At 45.8% G+C, this 26,737-nt stretch overlaps 2 protein-coding genes across 2 annotated transcripts in view; one reads left to right on the top strand and one right to left on the bottom strand.

The window, feature by feature from the left end:
• LOC115329905 (AP-3 complex subunit mu-1) overlaps positions 1 to 7,133 on the bottom strand; it is a 40,843-nt gene extending 33,710 nt beyond the window's left edge. The window contains exons 1-2 of the mRNA XM_029991598.4: positions 6,780 to 7,133; positions 401 to 585 (exon numbers count right to left, since the gene is read on the bottom strand). Coding sequence (XP_029847458.1) covers positions 401 to 585; positions 6,780 to 6,814 — 220 coding nt within the window. The 5' untranslated portion in view covers positions 6,815 to 7,133. The remainder of the gene's footprint in view (positions 1 to 400; positions 586 to 6,779) is intronic.
• Positions 7,134 to 7,203: 70 nt separating this feature from the next.
• On the top strand, positions 7,204 to 23,830 carry LOC8039009 (immediate early response gene 2 protein). Its single transcript, XM_002413053.4, has 2 exons — positions 7,204 to 7,526; positions 21,983 to 23,830. The coding sequence occupies exon 2, from the start codon at positions 22,948 to 22,950 to the stop codon at positions 23,707 to 23,709; it is 762 nt and encodes a 253-aa protein (XP_002413098.3). The 5' UTR covers positions 7,204 to 7,526; positions 21,983 to 22,947; the 3' UTR covers positions 23,710 to 23,830.
• The last annotated feature ends 2,907 nt before the right edge of the window (positions 23,831 to 26,737 follow it).

The following is a 26,737-nucleotide window of genomic DNA, read 5'->3' on the forward strand; positions in this document are numbered from 1 at the left end:
ATGGTTTAATATAAAAATATAGCTCCCCAGCTATCTGCTCTGAACTGTCATAAATATATAAAACAATATAAAACATAAAAATGACAAATTTATAAGTAATTTCAAAACTATAGTTTTCCTTCATAGATTTGCCCACTTTCATCTTTGACCATTTGCAACTTCTTTTGTACTTCAGCCAGGTTAACAAAATTTGGCAGAAATGTTCTCAACATTAACAGAAACAAGCCCTGTAAATGTCATTTAAATCGGAAAAGTGTTTCAAACATTCACTTTATTGGGTAGTGTCCCCCCTTAAAACAAAGGGGGAAAATCCGATTAAACAAGTATGAAGTCAATATTCTGTGGACTCTTTAAAAATAATTTTGAAGAAAGTTTCTGAGAAACAAAGTGCCACGCTCACCCTCGGACATGGTGACGGCCACGAAGAACATTTTGCTCCGGAAGATGTTGATGAGGTAGTGGTGGGGGGTTGAGATCACCGGCGGAATCTCTTCGGGGGACGCCACCTTCTTCTGGACCTCGAAGAAGTAGTCGCACACCGAGCGGTGGATCACCTTCTTCCAGTGCTTTTCGATGAACACGTCCCTGCAACGAGGGAACGGCGGAGGCACCACTGCCGTCAGCACAACGTTGAAAGCTGGTCCCCACATATGCGTTTGACTGACCGTCACAACTGCCCGTTACCACTTGTGGCGAGTAGGGTGCCTACATGTCTGTCTGTCTCAGGGTGAAGACATCCATTGTTGCCCTGAATAAGCCAGTGCGAGACGTTCTCGTGCATTCTGTGTGTAACTTGGGCGGTAAAATGGCGTCTATGCATTAGCCAAAGCTGCGTCCTCGAGCTGAGTGACACCGGATTGCGCGCACCTCAAAATGCATAAAAAAACAATTGGGCGAAAAAATGGCTGAGATGTCACCACTCAAGCAAAAGCGCGTGTGTGTATGAAGGCACTCTAGTGACGAGAATGCAGTGGCGCCCTCTACGAAATAGCCCAGCAACCCCGTTCGATTTGGGTACAACTAGGCTGAGGGCTCAGCGGTACTTGCTGGATCAAGTCTATGCACAGTCTACGAGAAACGGTCGCTTATAGTATTGTCGTAATTATTCCAAGCCCACGATGAGAGGTGTAAATAATACTAAAATATGCTCGGACGGGAAGAGTTAAAGGATTACTCGATAGATGGCGCCAGAGTGCAAGAGTGGTTCAGGAGCCTAAAGAAGACAAGAGACACTTGGATCCATCGTGGGAGCTATAGCATCTCCCTTGACTCTGGCGGTTGGGTTTCCCTCTGCCCACCCATGAGAGCGATTCGACATGAACACGAGCAATCCGATATGGTAATCCGATACACGCAAAGTAGGCTGAGAAGGTCCACCCTGCCAGTGGCCTGTTGCTTTGCTTCCATCACTGGGTGCTCGAACCTTCACCAGAAATGTTGCACAGCTCAACTTTCACAGCAGTAATGGGAGTGCCTTAGGGCAAGTGTAATAAATGTTGAATTTTATCTGTCTGTCACTCCTCAACTGGGGAGCGCGTTTTTAGACGAGCGTCAATTTTTACCGCAGCTTGGAGGGTGCGTCTATAGACGCGCTGCACTTTCTTTACTGTCGGGAAGTGAGTCTTGAAACGCATGCTTGTTTTAGTGTGGGGAGGATGCGCCATTTATCCTCGTGCGTCGGAAACATTTTTAGTTTTAAAAACGATGCATACTTGGCAGCACAAAAAAAGGTTGAAGACTCCTGTATGACACCTTGGACTGTTTGTTTGGAAAATGGCGTTCAGCAAACACCAGCGCGTCCCTTGACCGACGAAGAAATCGCTGAGCTGCTGCCAAATACTCACAAGGACCCCGACTGCAATGTTGATTTCTCGAGTTCAAGTGAATGCTCCCTGGGATACAACACGAAAAGTAGACATGACACAACGGAACAGTTGTTTATGGCAACACCATCAACTTTAGGGTCTGCTGCAACCCGGCAAGACGCCAGCATGGTGAAAGATCCATTTTGGATTGTAGGAAGTGCCGGGGTGCACCCCCAACTTGATATAAATAAATTTGTTTTAGGTTACGAGATTATTGTTATAGTACCTTCGAGACCAAGAAAGACTTTAAAAACACTCCCGATTTTAAAAATAATTTTGGTCCAAAAAGTCCCCAGTTAAGGGGTTAAAGCCCGATATGTAAAAATAAATTCTTCCTGGCAGATGATCTATCTCCTTTCCTTCATTTCCCCCTCCATTGTTTTTCTCACTTCTTTCCGTCCTTTTCGGATGCCAAGCATTTAAGCGGGTTACAACATCTATAACCCCCCCCCAACCTGAACAACAGGGATTAGTCACAGTGGCAGGAAACAAACACCGAAAGGGGCTGTTGCTACTGTTTCACTCGGATTCGTGGATCGCTCTTCAAGCTATTCTCTGACGGGCTCACAAGTTTATTTTCGGGAAGGACCATACTCCTTTCATTCCTAAGCTGACAGTATGGTGGGTAGGAGGCTGTAGTCCTACGTATGTCTATCTTTGGCCGGATGTTTACGCTTCCGTTCCTAGACACGCGCAGGAAGCGGGGTCAGGTGATGAAAGGGAGGTGGCTGATTGGTCCGGCAAGAGCGTAAAACCCACAGCACTGCCAGCTCAGGGGTCAACAAAGATTTTCTTCTCCTTTTCTATAGGGCGAGGGGAGGAAGTGAAAGAATTAGGAATGTAGTAGAGGAGGTTTCTCTCCTCCCCAGCCTTCCTAGTGCTTGCCCTTTCCCCCCTGTCCGGCGTTGCCTTTGCCTGTACTGCACGAAACTAGTGACATGGAGTATATGTGTGCATCCTTTTCTTTCTTTTTTTTTTTTTTTCATTATGCGCCAAGCTAAGTTTTTGCGGCACGGTGCAAGTTTAAAGGGCAACTCCACTCAATTCCGAAAAAATTTAGGCTTACATGTGATTCCATTTCACAAAGCACTACTAAACAGCTCTACGTCCTCGGATTAGCGAAATGTGGAATATTATTTGTGTAATCTTAATTTAAACATCTGCTGACACCGAGACCGAAACTTCGGTTCCGTCAGGCAACATTGGTCTCGTGTTGTGAGAGTCATGGCCACGTCACGTCGAACCACGTGGTCTTGTGACGTTCGTGGGGGCGAGGGACGGGACACGCGACCCGGGCAGGTCGCTTTGCATGACGGGGACGGTGATGACCCAGGGGAGAGGAGGAAGGGGAGAAGACGAAAGAGGAGAGGGGGAGCGGAGAAACAGACAGATAAGTGCGCAAGGTAGCGCAAACTAGCGCATCCGCGTTACGGTGGTCACGTGGACACCGTTCAGCCAACACCGGGAGGAGAAATTCATGACGTCATCGTTCAATTTCGCTCTGAGAAATAAAAACAAACAAAACGTGAGAATGACGTAGTCATGCCTCTGACGTAGTGGCTCAACGTTGGCCGCTCCAACTCCGTCGCATTGACTGCGCTGACGATTTCGCTTCACGTCGCACGCTAGAGTTGGGAGATTTCGGCGACTTGGCCGATTTGAAAGTTTGCTGGTTAGTTTATTAAATACATACACGGAATTAGATCGTAATATTTGACATGGGGTCTTCCTATATGATACTGAAGAGGGCTACATAGTTTTCTAAATATCAAAAATGAAGCGGAGTTGTCCTTTAAGAGCGCAGATATGTTGCCAACAAATAATGGCGACTCGCATCACATGTCATTGTAAGCCGTGTTTAGACTTATTAAGGGGTTGTGTGAGGATACCAAGATGTCTCGGAGAGGCACAGCAGAGTCTTAGTGAATCATCTTCATTTTCAGCATTTGCTTCTTTTAGAATAGAGCCGAACATTGTCATGCCAACCTAAGCCAACAACACTAAGCTGTTCTCCCGCAGCAGTCTCCTCCTCTGACATGTGCATTCCTTTAGGCCGGCGTACCGCATTCTCTTCGAGAAAAACACGAAATGGTCAAATACCTCTTTTTTGAAAAACCGGAGGCAACGGACGAAGAAGGGGGACAGACACAGAAAGTTTTAATTGAGACATTTTGTGTTTGTCCTCCACTTCGTTTGCAGTCTCTGTTGTTTTGTTTTTTCAGCTTTTGTGAATGTGTAACATCAATCAGCTTGCCTGTTTAGTTACTCTTTCTTCAGATATCTCAACGTTTGTTGTACTGAAAACGACTATTTTTGCAGTCACATAATTTTGTGTATTTTGCTAAGTATGAATATTTGGAATATTTAGTGGGCATGACATTTTACGATTGAAAGTGGTTCGGTGTCTACTGGTTCTGATAGAGCGATGTATTTGCGTGACCAAGTTTTCTCAATATTTTTAAATGGTGAAATTTGTTAAAATTAGTCATTTGCAAAAATTAGTCTGTTTTATAGTAATTGATGCAGTTGAACAGTAAAGAACCACATTTCGTTCTTCCATAAAAAAACAAAAGGTAAGATAATACTGTGAACTATTTAAAAGTAAAAACTTTGGGCAGAAAAAAAGTTACTGTTCAGAAAAAAAAAAGATGTCCTGGATGATCCCCCGTCGGTAAAATGCTCTCTAGGGAGTTGCTGAAATGAACGAACCGTGCAAGAAACCCGATGGGGCAAGCAGGTGCCAGCACGCTAGAAGAAGAGCGGCTTGGCTTTCTCCAGTTTTAGTTTCTATTCTGTTCAGCCCAAAACCGACGGTGTGATGGGAGCTATGTGCTGGACCAGCGCCTCCTAGAGGAGGCGCTGGCTGGCCGGACCACTCAACCGCTTCCTTCCTTCGCCTTGCACCGCTCTGTGAGCTTAGGTCTGGGCAGAGGCGTAACCACGTAGGAAAAGATAGTCGCATCAAGAAGGGGGAAGTGGGAAAGAAAGAAGGTGAAGCTCCTTCATTTCTTTGTGTGACTACTAACTGGCCACTAAAGCAATCATTCCTAATCCTAAACGGCGATGTAAAAAGGAGGGGCTCTTTCCTTCTTTCCTCCTGTGGGAAAAACGGCGAGGAGAAAATCGAGGAGAGTGGAGAGTAAGCCTCCTCCTTTCTGCTTGTTGGCCGGCCTCTTTCTTCTTGCATTTGTGAACTGAATCTGCTAAACTTCTTGTAGAGAATGAATTTCAGGAAACCCATTCCTCTTGTGGTACCGTGTTTCTAGGGATCAGTTTCTGATTCTGCTCTACAAATGGGGATCGCCCCAAGATATAAATTGCTTCCTTCGCACCAAGCACTAGAACAGTCTGTGAGGACACCACTCAAATGGGTTTTTACTCCAGAATCGTGTATTTGCCGAGAAGAACACGGTGAAACTGGAATCAGAGGACCAGCCTGGAAGAATGCGACAAGCGGGATGCCGGAAGCAAGGCAAGATTTCTCATTCCGCACAACTACGAGTTCCAAGTTTTTGTTCAATAAACATATTTACATCATTTCAGAGCTCGCAAAAATTATGTTTTTGTAAACCTTAATATTTTTGCTGATGAGGATGTGCCCGAGATGGCTCGTTACTTCCCAAATATTCCCGCTTCTCTGTTTATGTTGAATGCAGCTCAGGAAGTTGCATGCAGACAGTCCTCCATTAGCAGTTTTTGTACAAAAAAAAAGCCAGATTTTGGATTGAAAATATATTTTTTCCAGTTGCCAGGAACCTGTAGAATGCTGCTTCAGAAAACATCTATGCAGATGCCCTTCAAGCTCTCTAAAAAGCAAAACCATAATTATTAGGAGAAACACGGGATGGTTTGGAAGGTTGCAATAAACTGGAATACAAAGATTATGTGATAGGCACAACTTACAAATGTTTATTGCTCATAAAAGCATTAATGCTCTGTAATGTTGAGCCCCTTACTCTTCCACCTAGTAGGGAATTTCAAGTTGCACAACGGTCTTTCACAGCACGATTGGAAGGTAAGCAAGCGTATTGGTCATTTCCATATTTGGCTCGTCTAGGAAGGCACATGAGGCTAAAATCTTGCCAAAGCATCTTGTGGCCGTAGTCGTTGCGTGTACAGGGTGTCAGAAAAAAAATTTTCAGGTTTTTTTTTCTTTTTTATTACAAAAATAAACTAGGCATCGCTGAAAGCTCATTTTCCGCCCAAAGGTAGCACTAGAGGTCACAACCAGATACCAAAATTTCAGCCCGATCCGATACCTTACTCAAAAGTTATAATTTATTTTCTGAAAACTTCAATGGGAAAAGGGTGGCCGATGGAGTTTTCTAATACATGGGGCTCTATGGCACCAGAAACCGAAAGCGGGCGAAAATGATCTCCGTCTGTAAATACTTGGTATAGCTTCACAAATTAATTCACAAAGTAGTATTATTTCCTTAGCTGGGAATACTTTATTTTTCGGGGTTTAGAAAAGTAAGTACCGTTAGTTTACAGCGTACTTCCCTGGCAATTGATCATTATTTTCTCATTTGTCTTTTCAATGCAACCAGTGTTTCTTACTTCTTGGTGCAACCACGGAGTAGGCATGCTGGTTGATCCCGAGCGCTATCACATCACGAATACACGACCACAGAAATATTCGGTTTACATCTGTTACCAAGATCGCGAGCAGCGCTCGGCACTACTCGGGAGGTGATAAAACATCGCCGGTTCACCCGTTCTGAGCTTTCCTATTGTGCGAACCCCACAACTGAGGAAGCGGGGTCGCACTAATCGTGGGCCAGTTCGATGCAAGTCAGCTGGCGATTTGATCGAGCACAGCCCACGCTACACAAGTTTGCTGCTGACGTTTGACGGCTCGCCGCTGCAGGGCGGAGCAACCTAATAATGCCCGTGTATTTCGAGGGAACTTACCCCGACGTGTTGATCACGAAAAAACTGTGAATCATGATTAAGCTGTAGAGATTCCAACTAGTTAACACCCCCACTGAATCGGAGCAGTAAAAACTTAGTACGTAAAACTGGTAAAACTCAACAAAACTCTGCCATTGGCTCTGGATTGGATTGGATCATCGCTCAGTGAATTTGTGAAGCCCGATGAGACCGACGAGACCCAACGCGGAAGACGCGCATTGCGCCGCAAGACGCGCTTGTGGCGACGTAAACGACGCAAACCCGAGCAAGGTGGCAAGGCAGTGCAACGGTCGGTTTTCCACACACCCTGCGTCTGCGTAGCCGCAATCGCGTCAACGGTCGCAACGCGTTGACGCGTTGCGACCGTTGAAAAAAAGCAAAATTAAACTAAAGATGGCGCTACTGACGCGCTATCATCATCAGCAATGTGGGGATAGGAAGATGGCTGCCCCCTAGGTTATCTGCGGTCGCGGTCAAGAACCTGCAGAAAATCGCTTTTACTTCCTCGTACAGTATCATTGTGAAAGCAATTTTAACGGAAAATGATCCGATACTGTTCAATGCCTCAGTGTAATACCTATTGCACCGAGGTAAGAATCGGTTTTCACCGATATCCAGCGGCTGGTGCGCTGAAGAAAGAGTGGCTCTCGAAGTTGATATTGCGAGGAAGCCTTCGATTCACCGCAATGGTTTTCTCTAAACAATTCACCGCCGAAGACTTCAAACCAAGGATGCATGACAACCGATGTAAGTGGAAAAAGAAAACTGTTTACATAAGTGTAACGAGTGGCCGAAAGTGGAGTACGCGTAAAGCGTGCGCGTTGATGCTCGCTGCTGGGCAGAGTGATCGTCCTTAGTGTGGCTTCTCCCGCTGCGGTGTTTTTGGAAAAGATGCGAATTCCACGATATTATTAATGCGTGAGAATCCGACTTTTGAAACGTTGTAGAATCGTCACTCCTACGAGGCCCTCTACACTATGACAAATTAAAGGAGGCATTGACTGCAACGGAAGTGACTCAGTGTCTGCGTGTGCGTCGGGCGCACCTGACGCACACGCACACACAGATGCCCCAGTTGCGCCCGACGCGTACGACGCGTGTGCGTCGGGCGCAAATGGTCAGCCTACCGAAGGAGCAACAGGGGCTATCGCGCCTAATCAATTGCTTGTTTACACCATACATTTTGCTTACCCTCCGCGTGACGAAGATTTCGTGCCACTTCGCTTAAACAAATTTTCAACAAAAATCACGCTACATGAAAAAGGCATGATTAGATCTAAGGTTAAAAGCTTGCGAAAGGGCATGGGCGCTACGTATGAAGCTCGAGCCATTGTTTTTCCACTGCCTACTGCAAAACCCTTCGCGAGCCCCCAATTTCTCAGAATTACAAAATTAGCAAAGGATAAGGGCACGTGAATACCTCTCTTGTTTTGAGGCCAGAATCCAAGTCTCTAGAATTCGCGAGATTTAGAGTCCGCAAATAGGTTCCTATACCTAATTTACGAATAATTGGGACTGCAAAAATAAAGGGTTTTATGATGCAGCATTTAGAAAAATCGGGAGGACGAATTATACAATTCCCTTAAAGGCGTTTCCGGCGGTTGGAGTTACAAACAATAGTCACCCGGCAGGGCAAGTGCACGAAAGTCCATCAATCGTGGCACCGTTTGTGAGTTTCAGATCCGCAATGTGGGGATCCTTCCTGAGAACCGACGACTGCAGCACGTAACTCCCCATGTGTAGGCTTATCGGCGTGGTCGTTGGGGCCACAACGTTGCACTCAATAATGTGCCCAGCATTCACAAGTTGTCCACCTCCGACAAGGCACCGTTTCCCGTCAGTAGTCTGCTCCATGATAGAATGCAATGGCACCGAAACTGAAACAAAGAATTGCGTCACAACACTTATTGCAGTAGCAAAACTGTGCAAGTATCCGGTTTGGCATTTCTTGCCTTCGCGTATTTCCACACTCGTGGAACAATACAATCTTTTCGAAAGAACAAAAATTCACATCGTAAATAGCGCAGCTTGCCCGAATACAAGCCTCATCGTCACGAGAATCCATGCTTCAATGTGTGCCGAGAGCAGACGACGTGCGGCAATATCCACACTCATAGTGTTTCCAACATCAACCGCACGGTGATGGCTCTGTTCGATCTCGAGGTGAATACGGGCTCGAGCAGTCCAAGATTTGTTTAGGTCAGCCTGCTCATGTTAGTAGCCTCGACTTTGCTCGCACGCAGTGTGAAACTGAAAACAAGCTTAAGAAGAGTTCAGTCGCTTCCAAATTCAACTGAACGCACAAATATTTATTCCACTTGAAACTCTCCCCCTTTCCCATAAACAGTGAGCGCCAAGTTTGTTATGACGTTTTGCAAGCCTGTGTTTCCCTGCAGTCTCTTGAACCGCATATCCCTTGGCCCTTTCAGATGCAATTAAATCGATCTAGCTTCTACTCCAAGTCTCCAGAAAGTACAAGAGTTGCACTGAAATTTTCTATCTCTCTCTGTCTCCAGAAGGAACTGTGCTGGGTCCATTGTTTTTAATTTACATAAATGACCTGCCAGATCTTTTGAACTGATCACTATTAGATTATACACGGACAACTGTATGATTAGTAGAAAAATAATGAGTGTAACCAACTCTACCTTTTTACAAAATGACTTGTCACATATTTAAGCATGGTGTTGAGAATGGCAAATGGAGATCGATGTTGACGAAACCAACTTTTTTAACTTCACTACGAAAAGAAACATTACTGAAATTGACTGTTCACTTTCTACCATACCACTTGAAGCCGTCACATCCTACAAGTATCTTGGCATCAATTACCATAACTTGTCAGAGGGCCTCATATAAACTACATATCTGCGGGAGCAAACGGAAGTTTGGGATTTTGAAAGCAACATCTCTATAAGGCCACGCAAGAAGCAAAACTCATCGCATATAATTCTCTCATCAGTTTTCAACTCGAATATGCATCCATTGTCTGGAACCCCCATCAGTTGTATCTAGAAGAAAAACTAGAAGATATACTGAACCGGGCTACACGTTTCATTCTCCTCAAATATCAGTCTACAATTATTACCGCAATGAAAGCTAAATTAAATCTCCCTCTTTTAAAGCACTGGAGAAAATTATCACGTCTTACCCACCTGCACGGAATGTATTATAATTTTTCTTTTAAAGATGAATACTCCCCACTGGCCACCCACATCTCTCCCCGCACCGACCATCCACTCAAAATCCAAGTGACTACACCTAGGACTAATCTATGAACAATTTCTCCCTTAAAATTGGCTATTACTGATTGGAACAACCTCCCGTCTACCTATTGTGAGCCATCCCAGAATCCAATAACTTCAGATCTGCCATTTCCTCTCTTCACCATCTAGCATCCTGTTTCTACATATTCTCAAACCGACACAAGCATCTTAGTCTTTTTGTTAGTTTTGTTACTTTGACTGTTTAAATTTGCTCCCCCCCCCCCCCCCCCATGTAAAGCCCTCTGTGGGCATTTAAGAGTGAAATAAATGAATCAAATCAAACGAAAATTGCACCCAGTTTTCCACATTATTGATACAGCAGGGTGATTTCAGATAAGATCGACCAAAGGGTGGCTGGTTGACATTTTTAAATCAACTGATGTTTTTATATGACATTGTCTAGTGTCTGGTATAAACGAATCCACACTTAGTTTTGACCAGAAAAACAATTTGGAGACAAGAAAAATCGTAAGGCAGGGAGAGGTGGACAGTTGCAATAACGCGCACTGATGGAGGGGGCAAGTTTGAAAGTGAATAATTAAAACAATAAAATTAGGAGAATTTTAAAACTTTTTACAAACAAACTATGGGTACAACTTGCTTGTAATATAAAGTAATAATATTTATTAAAAATTTATTTAGTTTTCTAAAAATTGCCAAACATGCCTGCTCGAACGACAAATGGCAAACTTTGGAAATCTGTATCTCATGAAATAATTTAATCATTATTACATAACTTGCAGACATTATTTTACTAATATATGGCTATTATTGAAAAAATAAATAAGGTATCTGAGTGACACAATAGTTACAATATATTTAGGCAAACATGGGAAAAAAAATCAAACAAAGAAAAATTCCAATGTGAATAAAAAAAAAACACCACCTTCGATTTTTTTAAAATTTGGGTACTCTGTTATACTCTATTTCGGCATTCATTTCTATTAAAAACATGTTGCATCATTGCACTGTGAAAGAAGAAACAACTCCCCAAAGTAGGGTCCTTTTTCAAAGCCTACACTTAGCAGTGTCCTATACAAGAAGTGACTCTGAGTTCCAGTTTCATGAAACTTGCACAAATCTTTTATATACATTTATTCAGATGAGGTCATTGATAAAAAGAGCGATCGGTCACACAGTAAAAGGGAGGAGAAACTATATACAGCATTTTACATAAGCGTACAAAGTGGTATCATATTAGAGACTAATGATTTGAGAAAAGATGATGCAGTGTGAAGTTGTACCTTCCGGTATATTTTACATCTAGAGTAAAATAAATAACTTTACTTCCACACACAAAAACAAAGATATAATAGTAAGATATTTAGGTTGGCTGTGTATTTACGATTACAAACAATTTCAGGTGACGGATGCCATAGTGCCTAACTGGAGCAGCCTCGATGCTCTCGGTGTATGAATGAATCGTGGCAAGCCGATATATTTTATCCTGCTCGAGGATAACATTTTGGGATTTTTTTTATAGTGATCAGATAAAAATTATTAGTAACCACCAACAAAAACAGTAGGTTAAATACCCCGTGAAGAAAAATGTGATAAATAAGATGTCCCTGCATTCAAAATGAGCAGTCCTTGGGAAATCAAATTCGGCACTTTACACTAAGGTTTTCCTCGCTGTACCCATTTAATAAAGTTGCTTCCAAGCAGATCCGACTGTCCGTGCTACATATACGTCACAGGTCCCTTCTGTTGATGACTTGCTGAGCCGCCACGCGTGCCAAGACTGAATGCCAGGGAAGGTGCGCACCGTCAGCCACTCTTCTTTTTTTTGTTCACGATACCAAACAACCTCATTTTCGTCCAGATATACAAGATGCACGCCTTTCAGTTTCTTTGATAGAACGCTCACCATTGTCCTGGCCGTCTGAATTGCGCTTACTGAACGTTCTCTCAGGTTGTTCAGCGTGGCCTGGTGCTTCACGAGTCCGCCAACTCCGTCACATGCATTTTTCCCATGTCCAGATGCAGAAAATAACCACTGGGCTTGTGGGCAATCGTCCTTTGCAAATTGGTGAAGCGGGTAGCGATTCTTGAAATGACTGGCGGCGCCGTCACTTACGTACGTCACGTACGAGTATACCGCAACGTTGTCTTCAACCCACTCCTTCACTTTTTCTAGAGCCAAGCAAGCGTGAGCGGCGTCGTGACACAGGTCCTCACTGATGATGGCAAAGCTGTTTGTAGATTTTCTTGTCGTCACTACACATGTAAATATCGAAACTTGTTTTTTTTTCCAGTGATATGCTTGCACTTCGTCAGGAAGCACGATGGTCCAGTTTTCAGCAAAGTCAAAATGAAAGACAATGCTCCCGCGTTGCATGCACTGTTTTTCATCGTAGATCGCTTTACCTTGCGCTTGCCGGATATGGTTGTGAAGTACCCAACTTCCAACCGTCACTTGGATGACTTTTAGGAAAGTCTCAGGTTCCAAAGTTTTTTTCACAAGGTCGCCGGACTCCCATGTTGCAAGCACAATCTCTTCATCCTCCGGGATATCAAGTTCCTGGAGTGTAAGAAACTGGCCTTTTGGGCAGTGATCACAGTCTCCTTGAAGGCACAGTTCTGTTGCTGGGTCGCACAGAAATGCCGAGTTCATTTCACCAGTGTTGAATGTTGAGCCTGTAACGTTCTCTAGAGCGGCAATACAAAGATAATAATTGGCGCAGCGCACACAAACGCACACTTCCTGGTGTGGAATACATTGGACCCATCTAGGGCGCAACAAATAAAATTTCGTTAGCCCAACGCCGGAATCGGGATGCTTGTCTTTGTATATACGGAAGGCCTCTCGTATTGAGCGTGTCATGAAGCGCTTTGGCACGAACGTTTTCTCTCCGTTGAGCATGACAGAGATGACGTCCTTCTGGTTGGGACTTTGGCGCGAACATTTTAGCTCGTCTTTCGTGAAGTACTCTAGGGCAGCAGACAGGTTCTCAGGGCTCACCTTGCACCTCGTGTAAGGATCCGGCTCATACCACACGCCATGCTTTTCCTTGAGTTTTCGGGATTTACTGATGAGGTACATTGAGGCCTGTGGAATCATCTTTTGAACCTCATTCTTCGTCAGTGTTGACGGCAGGAGTGTAAGCAGTTGACAACGTTCCCGGAGAGAGGTGGCGGTTTCAAAGGCCTGCCGAAAGTTGTCCACCCACTCAGTGCATGTGGAGCATGTTGGTTCGGACGACCCCGATGGTGCGTCCCTGTCGTACGCAATACGTAGCCTTGAGCGTATATTCTTGACAGCAACCTGCTCCAGTTCTGTCTGCTTTCTCTTGACATAGGCAGGCCTGTCCCGACTTCTTACGACGCTTGGTTGTCTCAGCGGCGACACATCTGTAGGTAGTATGCTGCGATTTAGATCTTCAATTGCTTCTTCAGCTGGCACAAATATGTCAGGGCACTGCTCTGAGCTTCGCATCGAGATCTCCTTAGTGATGTGCATGAAGCAATGGTAGCACAGGTAGTCCGTCGCACTCACTTTGGTGGAACAGTCAGGCGGAAAAATTTGCTTCAACGAGTTTAGGTCCAACTCGCCAACACTTCGAAAATTCCGCTGCTTTGGTATAGTCTTTTTGTGTTTGCAAAAGTAATCTGCACAAAACACTCGTTCGGAGCTCCAGGACGTCTTCATAATGTATACATAAATAATAGAAATTAAACCCCAACTGATGGCATATAATTGCCAAGTGAAAGAACTACTGGGTGCACAAGTGACAAGTCCGAGGCTGAGGAGCTCACTCACTGCAAACGTACATTTGAAAAGAGAGGTCACAACTGAGGCTGTCGGCAAAGCTTGATCCACGTCAAAGGAAGAAAGAGGGAAAGTCTCCACACAAAAAATTGTGGTCAGCGGCCTTCGAAAAAGACTTTCCGGAATCGCACTGTCGTCCCTCCACGCGCTGATATGAAAGCACCCGAGCTTCTACCACGTGGTTCATGACACAGCCTGAGCCATGTCGGCGACCGGTTCGCGAGGGGTTGGCGGTGGGGTTACGTTGATGGTCACTCGGATTAGCCCTTGCTGTACTGAGCTACCGCCTGCAGTGCCTTATCGCCGGCTGGTGTCAACAACGAGAACACACACACCCTGTCTACACCAAAACTACAAGCGTTCACCGCACACGCGTCGCCGCCGCTTTTAAGCTTTTGTGAAATTGCTTTCTTTTGCCGCGGAGAACCGCCTTATCTTAACTACGCGCATGAAATCCTTCCAGGCGGGCGTACACAATATCAAGCGTTTCGAGAAATGCCCGTGGAGTGGGAGGCACTCACTTGATCGAATGACGTTTTAGCGAACGCCCACGTTTCATCGAACGACACTTTAGCGAATAGTCGGACGCCGCGAAGCGGCGTTTTCGGGTGGGCCAAGTGAGCTCATATTTTTGTAATGAGTTGCCGCAGACTGTCGCCGCGAAGCGGCGTAAAGCGCAGCGCGACGGATGGGTTAACGCGCGCCCCCGTTATTCGCTAAAACGACCATTCGCTCAAATGTCGCCGTTCGCTAAAATGTCATTCGCTCTTGTGATATGGACCCCCGTGGAGTAGAACTATGGGAAAATTCGGAGCCCGCGATGTCGATATCGTCGCCGTTGTGTTAGTACGCCGTCGCGTACTGCAGTCCCCCGTTGGGGGAGGGGGGGGGGGGGGGGGGGGGGGCGGAGCGGTCTTACTACGATAACATGGCGACAGCGTTTACACTCTATGTATTTACGCGAGGCTCGAGTATTTGGGGATAATGCTGCCGGTTGGTGTGCCCCTTTGTGCCTGATATTATCGCCCGTGACGCCAGCGAGTGAGATGGCGACAGGCATGACTGCTCAGTAAACAGGCGTCGGCGGCCATGTTTTGCTGGTTGAAGCGAACCCCCTTGTCCTTGACAGCGAGCGGGGAAATGCGAAAAAAAGATTGTATCGGCCGTTTTGCCAGAACTAGCGACGAGTGTCGTCTGCGGTTTCCGGCAACTATTTTGCCATAATCGTGAGCTTAGCGAGGAAATTATTTTTGCTAGCCACAGAACACTACCACGCAGAAAGGGAATGCTTGAACATGTTTTTGTTCTGGATATATATCAGGGATATATATGAGAGAGAGAGAGAGAGAGATGAAGGTAGAGCGGAAGAGGGAATAGCATATAGTGTCGCAGGAGAATAAAGTAAACAAAGTTACTAGTGGCCGATGGCTGCATGGGCTGCATGATCTTTTCTCGGATCACTAGTCCGTAATATGATACCTCTTTGTACACAGTAGTTTCTCCTTAATTTAAGTGTGTGAACGATTTCTTTAGTTATCATTGGCCTCATCTGAATAAAAATATATAAAAGATGTGTGTTGGTTTCATGAAACTGGAACTCAGAGTCAGTTCTTGTATAAAACACTGCTAAGTGTTGGCTTTGAAAAAGGACCCTACTTTGGGGAGTTGTATCTTCTTTCTCAATAAAATGATGCAACATGTTTTTAATGGAAATGAATGCCGAAATAGAGTATAACAGGTTACCTAAATTTAAAAAAAATCGAGGGTGGTGTTTTTTTTTTATTCGCATCGGAATTTTTCTTTGTTTGATTTGTTTTCCATGTTTGACTAAATATATCCTAACTATTGTATCACACAGATACCTTAGTTATTTTTTAAATATTAGCTATATATTAGTAGAATAATATCTGCAAATTATATCATAATGATTAAATTATTTCATGAGATACAGACCTCCAAAGTTTGCCATTTGTCGTTCGAGCAGGCATGTTTGTCAATTTTTAGAAAAATAAATAAATTTTAAATAAATATGATTACTTTATATTACAAGCAAGCTATACCCATAGTTTGCGCCTAAAACGTATTAGAGTTCTCCTAATGTTATCGCTTTAGTTATTCACTCTCAAACGGGCCCCCTCCATCAATGCGCGTTAATGCAACTGTCCACCACCTCATGCCTTACGATTTTTCCTGTCCCCAAGTATTTTTTCTAGTCAAAACTAAGTTTGGATTCGTTCATACCAGACACTAGACAATAACATATAAAAACATCAGTTGATTTGAAAATGTCGACTAGCCATCCTTTGGTCGATCTTATCTGAAATCACCCAGCAGTAGTTTTCCAAGCTTGGAGATCTCCTGTTGCTTTCACCTGCATCATAAACGACCTATTTTCCAGGGTTTCAGCTTCTCTGCATTGTTTCTATTGGTGCTATCACACACGTTGGTGGTTGGTTCCGTGTTGTCAATATATACTGATGATCCCAGAGAAGTAACCCCCCAGCCGGATTTAGCAAAATCAAAGAAAACCAAAAAACCCAGAGAAGCTGTCCTTGAACAAAAATCTAAGCTTCACAGAAAGAAGAACCCTTATCTACAGCCTTAAGGCCCGTTCACACTCTTGCGACTGCTTGCAACCTCTTAAACCTGGCCAGAGAACACACTGGCGCCATCTATTGGGAAGCAGTGTAAACTCGGCGGTCCGGCAGGTCCGGCATATTTTTTTTTATTTCTCGCGCAATATCCTTTCTTTTTTGGCTCAAAAAACTTTTGTCAATGTTATAAACGAGCCTTTCTATGGGTATTACGCACATTTGACCTCGGAAATCCCGCAAAACCTTCGCTTTTGTGAAATGCAGTTCTAGGGTCACCGCATAGATGGCGCCACAATGTCACTGTGTTCCCTCATTCTAGAAACATTTAAGAAGTTGTAAGAGATCTCGTCTCTCTCAGTCGTACTCGGTCGCAAGAGTGTGAACGGGCCTTTAGTTTTGGTTGACTAGACCGCAGTCGGTACTGAACTGTCCACAATGCTGCTTGTTTCTTCAGGAACCATGGCCCTTATCTATTTCCGCCTTTTATCAGTACCAGGCAATGTCGGGGTGGAGAGTAAAAATCAATATGATTTAAATCAGACTAGTTTCACTATGATGATCTAAATTCTAAATTTAGATAATCATTCGCAAAGATAATTCCGAAAATATTTTTATTTACCTTTTGTTTATTATTTCATGCTTTCTATGCACATTTGTTTTGTAGTAGGACCAAAGAATCATCAACCCAGAAGGATTAATTTAAAGCTGAACACGAGCAAAAAGATTTTGATAAAATTTAAGCGTTGAGCTTGATTTCTAATTTCCATTTTGTTCGTCAGCTATGCAATGTCCTCTTCAACAAAATAAGAAAAACAAAGTTTTTAAAAAGCTAAAAAAAATGTTTTTGTTCCAATGTGGCAGTGCTTACCGCTATAAAAAGTTATTACTAAAACTGTACATTTACAGTAATTATTTCTCCCACATTATCATCAGCAGTAGGACAAATGGTCTAATCAATCTGCCATGTTAAAAAATATACCATAGAATACCGCGCATCCGCCCATTCCACATTAAGCGCCCATCCCCAAATTTGTAGGATCTGAGAAAATACGCACAGTACACCCGTGAGCGATATGAAGCTGAACAGCCCTCTTCTTGTTTTTGATGCTCTTGCGAGTTTTGGAATAAGCTCTGTTCCAAAGAGGGCTAGAACGCAAAGTTTAGACCCTTGGCGACATACTATTTGAGACATTGAGAGTTAATATAACTTTAGGGAGTCGTAAAACAGACAAGAAACCAGGTAAGGTGTTCACCTTCACATTGCCGGCGGGTGTACATTTATATACAAAATTGATGACTGGACAAACGCCCATCCCCCATTTTTTTGTGATAATTTCCAAAGTTTGAGTGGGCGCTTGCCCGGTCTTTTACAATAATAATACAAAATATATATATATTTTTTTTTTTAGCTACAGTGGTTTGAATCAAATCTGATTTATTATTATTGAAAAAAAAAGTTTTTCACCCATGTTCTTGGAGTCACGCACAGTTTCCCCAAAGGCTGGTGGATACCACAGCTGTGTCCCGTTTCTTTCAAGATGAACCCGGATGAACACACCTTTATTGTCCGGCACAGAAATACACCAAAAGAATTTAACCCTGAAAACAGACACCCAAATGCAAAGAAAAATAAACCCAGAAAACGAGGGACCCTACAAGTCGTAACGTTTTAACCGCAAATTTGAATCTCTTAAATGATAAATCTGCCTCTTCTCCAGCATGCAGCTCCTCTGCAGCGTACATTGGTGCTACATATGCGGTATGTACCGCACGTCGAAGCTCATAGTGCCCATGTATCTCTGTGAGTGGGCTCCAATTTCCAGCAGGGACAAGTGCACTAAATATTGCTTTTTGTCACTATTGCTTTTTTTAGGCTGTTGCAATCAACGCCTGCTTTGTCTACTCTGCTTCAATGTTATCTTGTGAATTATATGGTCAATGAAATAAGCCGCACTACATGCGATGCTGAAAGGTCTGTCAATGCCTCAGTTCCTCCACAAGCCCTCGAACAAAGCCAGCTCGAATTTTCCCTCGACCACTCCACACTTCTGTCACAGTTAAAAAAATTGCAGCACAAAAGACGAGCACGGACAGAATAAACACGCTGCAGCACTTGAGTTTTCCCTTGCAACGTACGTCTTCAAATGGGAACAACCTGTTCGCACAAGCTTCCATCTCGTTAAGGTCCAGTCACAACTTTGGGCAATATTGTCGAGAACTTATCCTGGGGCCAATTAACCAATTCCTAATGTGCTTTATCCACACTGCCACTACTGATTCGCCATTAACGATGCACATTACCGCCTTCTGCCTTTAATTTCCAGAAGTTGCCTTCGTTTACTGCTCCGCAAGAACTTTGTCAAGTCGCAGCATTTGCGAGGGCAGCTTCTCCTGCAGATGCAGACACTTTCTTGTACAGTCCCCGAGAGGACAAAAAGGGCAGGGCGTCTGGTTCAGGTGCTTGGCCCCCAGCACGCGCTCGTTGCCAAAAGACAGCCAAAAATCAAAGGGGATGGCCTCTTTTGTCTGGTAACATATGACTTAATGCTGAAAATAGGACCATGTCGTTTAACTCCCGAGACTGTGGTACAGAAAAGGAAAAAACTTTTAGTGAAAGGAACACAGAATGTCTCAAACTCAGTTAACTGGTTTATTTCTCAAGCATCCTATATGTATACCACACAGCCACTCTCGACCACCTTCTGTGCTTGCTTGCTTCATTGATTCTGTTGGTAACCTCGATGTTGGTCCTTTCTTGCACTGCAGAGATGTCGGTATCCACTGTACTCGGAGACTTTCCAGCAAAACGCCTGCCGACAGCATCAACTTTCGATTCCAAAACGTGCCCCGAAGAGCCCCGTTGTGTTTTCCAAGTTTTATCAAATTTGCGTTATGCGACATCGGTCCCTCGTCCGAAATACTCTTTAGCCAATCTAGAACTAGTTCAGAATCGGGGTAGCTTGCTTTCTAAATCTGAAGAGTCTGGATCTTTTCTTCTTTTTCTTATAATCACTTTAACAAAACAAAATGTCTTGCAACTCCTCGTTGTTTGCATGGGCATACGTCTGTTTCGCGGTCCTTACTTCAAGAAGTGACTTCCTTTGTGGCATGGGGGTTTCGTTTCAGCCTCGGGGGTGCAAGATGCGAGGTTTTATCCCTAACTGGTCCCTTCCACAAGTGCCCTTTGGGGCTTCTCTAATGGTCTCTGCTGCCTCGCAGCATTTCTTTGCCATAGTCGCCATATTTCTTTGCTTCGACAATAATCTGCACAAAGTAATAATTTCACCGACGCGTCGTTCGCACTTGTTGATCTCCATGGAAATAGTGACGCTTTAATTTTCCCCACGACACAGCATTCCTAAAGTGCTTTCCGGCAACTTCTATACACTGCAGAAGCCTGTCTGAAGCCAGCATTTCCACATAAGACAATCTCACTCATTATGTGCATGTTAACCTTATTAAACCCACTCCTTTACATCGAAGTGTTTTTGTCATATTTATACAAAAAGAAAAATCCATGAAGTGCCGTTTCGCTAATTGAGGCAGTAGAATGACGTACGAGGGCTTAGAGAATTCGAACCCCTCCAAATATTTCCCCAAAACTATCCCCTCTCCACTTCGCATTCACAGTGCACAGGAGCTGATACAAACTGAAGTAGTTAATGTCTTGTTTGGTTCCCATTTCACTTGATTATCATATTCTCGGGATGAGACGGTGAAGAAAGGAAGAGGCCACCCTCATTGATGTTGTTCGGCCAACCAATGGAGCAGGAAGTTTGATTTCCAGAGAAACCAGATGCAAGAGATGCCCCTCTCCACTTAGTGGTTCAGTGAAGGCTGCGTAATGGCTGCACCACTCCGTTCTTGGCTTTAGGACCATGGGGTTGCGACCTCCACTCAACTTGCCAGCGGCAAGTGCGATTGCATGGCGCAAGGTCAACTGAATAGTAGAACAAGAAATGCTTGCATTCTAGAGTCAGAGTGAATGAAGGATAGCAGGGGCATCGGTGTCATTATAATAAGTAGGAGGGAACGTCCATTATAATAAGTAAGTGCAGTCCACCCTGGCAGATTTGTTTCTGACTTTGTGGTTATGTTCCAACCTGTCAAACAAGAACCCCGAATGCCCTTAGTATAGGAGCATGCTTACGAATCCAAATGTTATCTTCGGCATTCCGTCCACCCCTTTCCAGCTCCATACTCTCAATACCCTAGAATCGTTGGATGCAGGCTTACCAGCCTTCGACGAAGGCGGCATTCTTATCTCTTTGGGGCACATCTATGCACTTGTAGTTTAATGTCTGCTCTGACCTGGTGACCTTCATAAACATCTGGACTTGCGAGTGATGGATGCGAACACTGTTTAGTTTTTGGGTGATTATAAACAAAATTGAATCTACATCCAAACTATATTTAGCTTGCAAGACAAACCTGCCTTTGGTCATTCAACCTGCATTTGTGCAGGGTCAAGGTAAAGACATTTGCGAACATGCTCCAAGAAACAAGGTCATCACATGCCTCAAACGAGCATATGTGCCAGAAGCTTTGGAGTGTCATCAGCTGGGGCAATCGGAAAACTCACCATGACTAGGCCCCATGGGCACCCCATATTCCAATCAAAGTAGTAGCGGCAGGAACAATTTCTGCAAGTTGAGGGGAATTGCCGATGAAGAGAATGGCAGCAAGAGACACTTGAGAAGCATCTGCCAGCATTTCCTGCAGGAAATTCCATCTCGGGGAAGTACATGATGAGGTGCAGTTTTGACTCATTCGTAACAAAGGCCTGTGGTAGCACACGGCTCGGTTGCTTCAACTTAACACAGAATTCTGATATGGAACAATGCCGACTTGCAGAACCAAAATATTGGGTGTTTAGACTCAATGGAGAGCCAATACTCACAACAACCATCTTGGAAGTTCTATGTTGACGTGTCCACACTGGAATAATGTCCAATTTGTGAGAGAACGTTTGAAAACCCGTGGTTTCCTGATGATTATTACGGTGATTGGACGCAAGCTAAGCTTTCCTGTGGGCCAGTTGGGAAAATTATTGAGCATTACCGTAGGTACACCGAAAAGTAGACAAGCGCAAGCTTCCCGGGTTTTTCTACACTCGCGTTGAATTACTTGTATTGCTAGAAAGACGACTCAAGCTGCATTCCCAGAAAATGTAGTGAGAGCAAATCCTATGGCAACAGATGGCTAGCTACAACCGTAAAGAAGCATTGCCTGCGTGCTTGAGTATTTGTTGCAAGCGTGACTGCTTTGCAAGCTGCGCGTGTTTTTGGCAAGATGATGGGTACTTATCAGACATGACAGCATTCTGGGTTATTTGATATTAATGCATTAAAGAATGTTGACTCGTTGACAAAATTACGTCAAGCGGAATAACTGCTTCATCCAATGATGTAACATAAGCAAGTTGTTACCTCGTCTTTCAAACTGGTCAAATCATAATAACGCTTCTTTCGGCATGGGAAAGTTTGGATATATAAGAAAAGGACGTGGTCCGTGCCGTGGAAACACGGCACGGACCACGTTCAAAAGCCGCATTTGTGTGCAATGTGTTTACAGGAATCTCCCCAACGCCAACAAGAAGCAGAGCCAAAAACGGTGGCACAACACTACAGAGAAACGTCCGTGAAAGGAAGATCCGACGAGTGTTGCCGTCGTGGAACAGAAATATCGACGAGCCAGGTGCATGAACGCCAGTCGAGTTTCGACGAAACGGTCAGGCACGAAGCGAGGGGGACGGTGTCAACGCCGCTGCTTCCTCGGCACTAGCCACCGACGCGAGACCACTGGGTCATCGCGGCGGCCGCAATCTTGGGAGCAGCTGAGAAGCGGCCATGGCTCACTCAGCTGTTTTCACGCGGCGCGAGGTGTTTGTGGCTGCCTGCCCTTCATGCAGCGGCATTTGCTCCGCGGACACGTAGCAATGCAATACCTCGGGGAGATTTCCCAACACGCCGCGCCACCGCGATGCGCGTCGACGGAACTTTCTACTCACTCTATGGAAAAAAACAAAATATGACAACGAAAAAAAAACCCGAGGAGGCGAACGAAACAATCGCCTCCTCCGCTCCGGTCGACTCCGGTCAGTGACGCGGCACAGAACCAGCGCGACCACTGCACAAGAAGTTCGCAGCCTTGGACAAGCAGCGGCGAAGGCTCCCATTTTCTTTGTTGTTTTTGTTTTGCCCGAGCCCGCAGCCGTCAGAGATACGTGACGTCTCGCGGCCACAATCCGCCATTGGAGGGAAAATCCCGCGCGCGGGACGATTTCGTCATAGCGCCGGGCGCTCATTGGTCGGACGTCGGAGACGTCACATCCTGCGTCCTGACGCCTGCTGACGCCCGCGCGCGCCTGTGCGTGTGTGTTCACTTCCCGTAACGGTTAGTCAGTCTGTTGCGGCTGCCTTTGTGCTCGGGGTGTGAGTCCGTGCGTTCCCTGCTCGAGCGTCCAGTCTGCGCGTCTTGGAGCCGTGGGTCTCGCGCCCCGGGTCCCGCCGCCGTTCCGCCAGTGCCCCGCCCGGACCATGGTGATGGATAACGACGCCCAGAAGGTAATCGCCATTTCGCTGGGCAAGATCGCCACCTCCCGATGCCAGCGTGGGGGACCCAGTTTGCACCGCAGCTTGCTGGTGGCCAGCGTGCTGTACAAAGCCCGGACCACGTACGTGGACGACGTGTTCCCGTCGTTCGGACAGCCTGCCGTGAGTGACCCGTGCCCGCAGGATGCCAACGACGACGTGTCGACCGACGGCGACGACGGGAGCGTCGAGGCCGCGTCGGAGGCTAGGCCTAGCAGGACGGTGACGTCGACCTCGCCACTGACGTCACCGTACGAGGATTGCGATAGCACGGACGGCAACGAGCTGAGCGGCGACGACAAGGAAAACGTGCAGCCCAACAACGACCGCCTGAGCCCGGAGGCCCCCGTCAGGTGCGCCAAGCGAAGGCGGACGCTGGACGAAGAGGACTGCGCCAAGCGGTGCAAGCGGGACACTGCGCTCTGGCGACGCTCGAGCTCGTTCTGCCCGACAGACTCCGAGACGGACAGCGACCCCGAGCCGGCCGACGTCGAGCCTCACGACGGCGGCGAGGCGGCCATGGAGGTCGAGTCCATCTCCAACCTGGTGCTCGCCTTCAACTCCGGCCTCAAGGGACTCTCGTGGGACGCCGAAGACGCGACGCTCGACGACCACGGCCTGGCGCCGCTACGACGCGGCGTGTCGCTTCCGGACTTGTGTGGTCAGCACCGGACGCCCTCCTTTCCGGTCGCCGTGCTGGCTGTGTGAACCGACCGCCGCCGCTGTACATAGGACGCACTGTACATACCCGCCTGTAAGATAGACCTCCCATCCCTGTTTCTACGAAGACCGAGCGCGCCGTTGCTGGTAATAAAAGTGTCGATGCGAACAGCTGTCCGCTCTGTCGTCGCGGCTGGGGACGCGGGACGCCCTCGAGCGCAACCGCTCGTCCCTGCTAGACCATGAGAACGTGGCCTGTGCCGTTCATCGCCTAGCACCTGTTTTGCGCAGTCGGTACAGCTGCTTTCTGTGGGCCTCTCGCTGCGCGACTTCTCGTAACAGGTGTTGGCGGTGCGCGTGCCCTACGCGGCACAGTTCGACGCTTGCGTACCACGTGAGCACGCCTGCGTTTGTATCGTACAGAAAGTACAGAAATGTCAGCTTTTCTGATCGTTGGATTGTCATATAATAGCGGGCGGGTCCAGTCAACACCACCTATGTGGAATCATCGAAGCCTGTTCCCTAAAATTTTGACGTCATAACAGAGTGAGAGGTGGTTTGGGTTTGGTGTCCAACCGATTATTCTGGGTGTTTCAGTTTGTACAGATCTAGGCTTTGATATTTTGGTGCTTGGGACCCTACCCCAGCTGGCTTGCTCGGTCCTAAACCTTGCAACTCGTTAGTTCCGAGTCTGAGGATTATTCTTCAGCCTGTCATTTGTTGGCGAATGTTGCGGCAGATCCCCGTACTCGGGGGTGTGCTGGAGCAGCGATTGTAAACCGCAAATGCCAAGGTTGACCGCTGTTGTTGCCACTACTCACGAGCTCTGGGTACAAATACTTTTCAATACTGTTTTTTTCATTTGTGCCCTTTCATTGTTCTATACAATTTTTTTTTTTGTGCTTATATTGGCATTCGGAGTTTAATAGCAAAAGGGCAGGGGAATTTCGCAATGTGATGATCGGTAAATGCAGCGTTGGGTAAAGACCATCTAAGTAGTGCTTGAAGTACCTGCAAAGTAAATGAGAGGTTATGTACTTCAAGTAAAGCAGTAACTACATTCTGCGCAATATAGTACTTGAAGTCAAGTACTATAAACACGGTGTACTTTCAAAGTAAAGTATAAATACTTTTCAATACTTTTTTTTTTCATTTGTGCCCTTTCACTTTTTGTACTGGTATTCATTGTTTTAAAGGTAGTTGGGGGTGCACTCTGCGTCACTTATTTTCGGGAATGACGGCGTGAAACGTGGGCGTTCGCTAAAACGTCATTCGGTCAAGTGAGTGCCTCCCGTCTCAAAAGACGATAGTGCGTTTCCACATGACGATACACCATTTTTTTGTTAGAGTTTGGTGAACTTTCATACTCCCCCTCTCAGTACTTCCTCAGAGTTGAGAAAGTATGATTCTGCGATACAAATTTAACGTGACAAAATTTGGGGGTGTACTTTGAAGTCGGGAGTTGTGTTCTCCTCGGGACATTGAAGTAACGTTCCGCGAACCGGCCTAAAGTTCACCCTCAACTCGGCGAAAAACAACACTCAAGAATGAGGGTTGCGTATGGGAACGCGCTCGACAGAACAGGTATTGTACCATACTCTGTTTCACCTTGCGTGCGACTGCAGCGGATGTTACGAGCCAGCTCGGCCAATACAGCTACGTGAACGTAGCATGTGATACGCCATCCGCCCGTCTCCTGCGCATACGCCTGCGCCCGCTCTTCGAGGTCACAAAACCCTCGCACGCGCCTTGGATTCGCTCCGATAGCTCGTAGGGTCGGCTGCGGTCCGCGGTACGACAAGGATAACGGGTCGGCGCTTGTTTCTTCTTTTTTCTTTTTTTTTTTCCTTTTTTTTTGTTTACATTACGTTTCAGCTCACAATCGACCGCAGAGGACGCTACAAACAACGGAAGCTAACCCAATGTCATCGTGTAGCGCGACCTTCACGAGGAGCGATGCGCGGTGTGGGGGCCCGAGACCCCTTCCCACCCTCCCTCCACTCTCCCAGACACTTTTCGATGGGCTTAGGGTGCGGAGGAGAAATCCAGATTATTCGTATCCTGATTTACATCGGGGCGTAGATTGCGTGGACTTTCTTGGCATGATTCAAACCTTACCTTCCCCAGAAAAATTAATATTATTGAAAATATCGCTCCCCCCCCCCCCCCCCCCCTTCCCCCACCGTTACAAATGTCTGCTTTCTTCGATGACGAAAATGCTTGTATCACACAAAAATCATTAGGAACATACTCTTTCATTCCCGAAATTCGCCATAATAAACAAACTTGAAAAAACAAAAAAGAAAAAAAAAAAAAGAAACTTCTTGCATAGTTTGTTTGGAGCATAGGTTTGGAGTCACGACCTCACTTTGCGGTAAAACAAAATGGCAACGCTCAGTTTTCGTTTTATTTAGATCGCCGTAGCTCGAGATTGTTGTGGGAGCAAACTCAAGAAGGTAGGGCGAGGGAAATGAAGGTCGGGGAGGAGGAAGCAGGCGGAACGCTGGACAGAGGAGTAGTTTTCCCCCTCTCCTCTACAGAGTTCCGTCTGCTTCCTCCTCTCCGGCCTTCCTTTGCCTCGCCCTACCTTTCTGAGCGGCAACGACAGAAAGGGGCCATAATATAAACCATTATTATTTTTTTTAGGTTATGAGTTCAATCATCCCGGTTTTACTATAATTCTGTAAATCATGCCCTTGCCAAAAAACGTGACAATATTGATATTTATTTGCAGTTTGTCTATAATTTGATTCTTTTCATCCGGACTAAATTTAAAGAATCCTTAAGCATTTAGACATGGCTGAAGTCGACCCCCAAACACCGCTGCTTTTCGGAGCAAATCGGAGCGTTGACCGTCTTTTCTACCTTCCGCTTTGTTTTTCAATCACGTAAAGTTGTATTACAATAGTAAAAAAAAAAAAAAAAAAAAAAAAGCGTGCGTGCGTTCACACCAATACACAAACCGGCAGGGCAAGGAAAGGGAGATCATGGCGAATTCGGGTGGTCAATCGCCGGCGAGCCCTTGCCGGCGGCAGCGTCAACCAAAACCGCGCAATCGGCGCACCACGTGACCTTC

The sequence above is a fragment of the Ixodes scapularis genome, unplaced genomic scaffold, assembly GCF_016920785.2.
Source record: "Ixodes scapularis isolate PalLabHiFi unplaced genomic scaffold, ASM1692078v2 PGA_scaffold3__209_contigs__length_174095766, whole genome shotgun sequence".
In the NCBI taxonomy this organism is placed as follows: Eukaryota; Metazoa; Arthropoda; class Arachnida; order Ixodida; family Ixodidae; genus Ixodes; species Ixodes scapularis.

Excerpts from the sequence above, each read along its gene's own strand:
- LOC8039009 (XM_002413053.4), top strand. The coding sequence starts at position 22,948 with ATGGTGATGGATAACGACGCCCAGAAGGTAATCGCCATTTCGCTGGGC.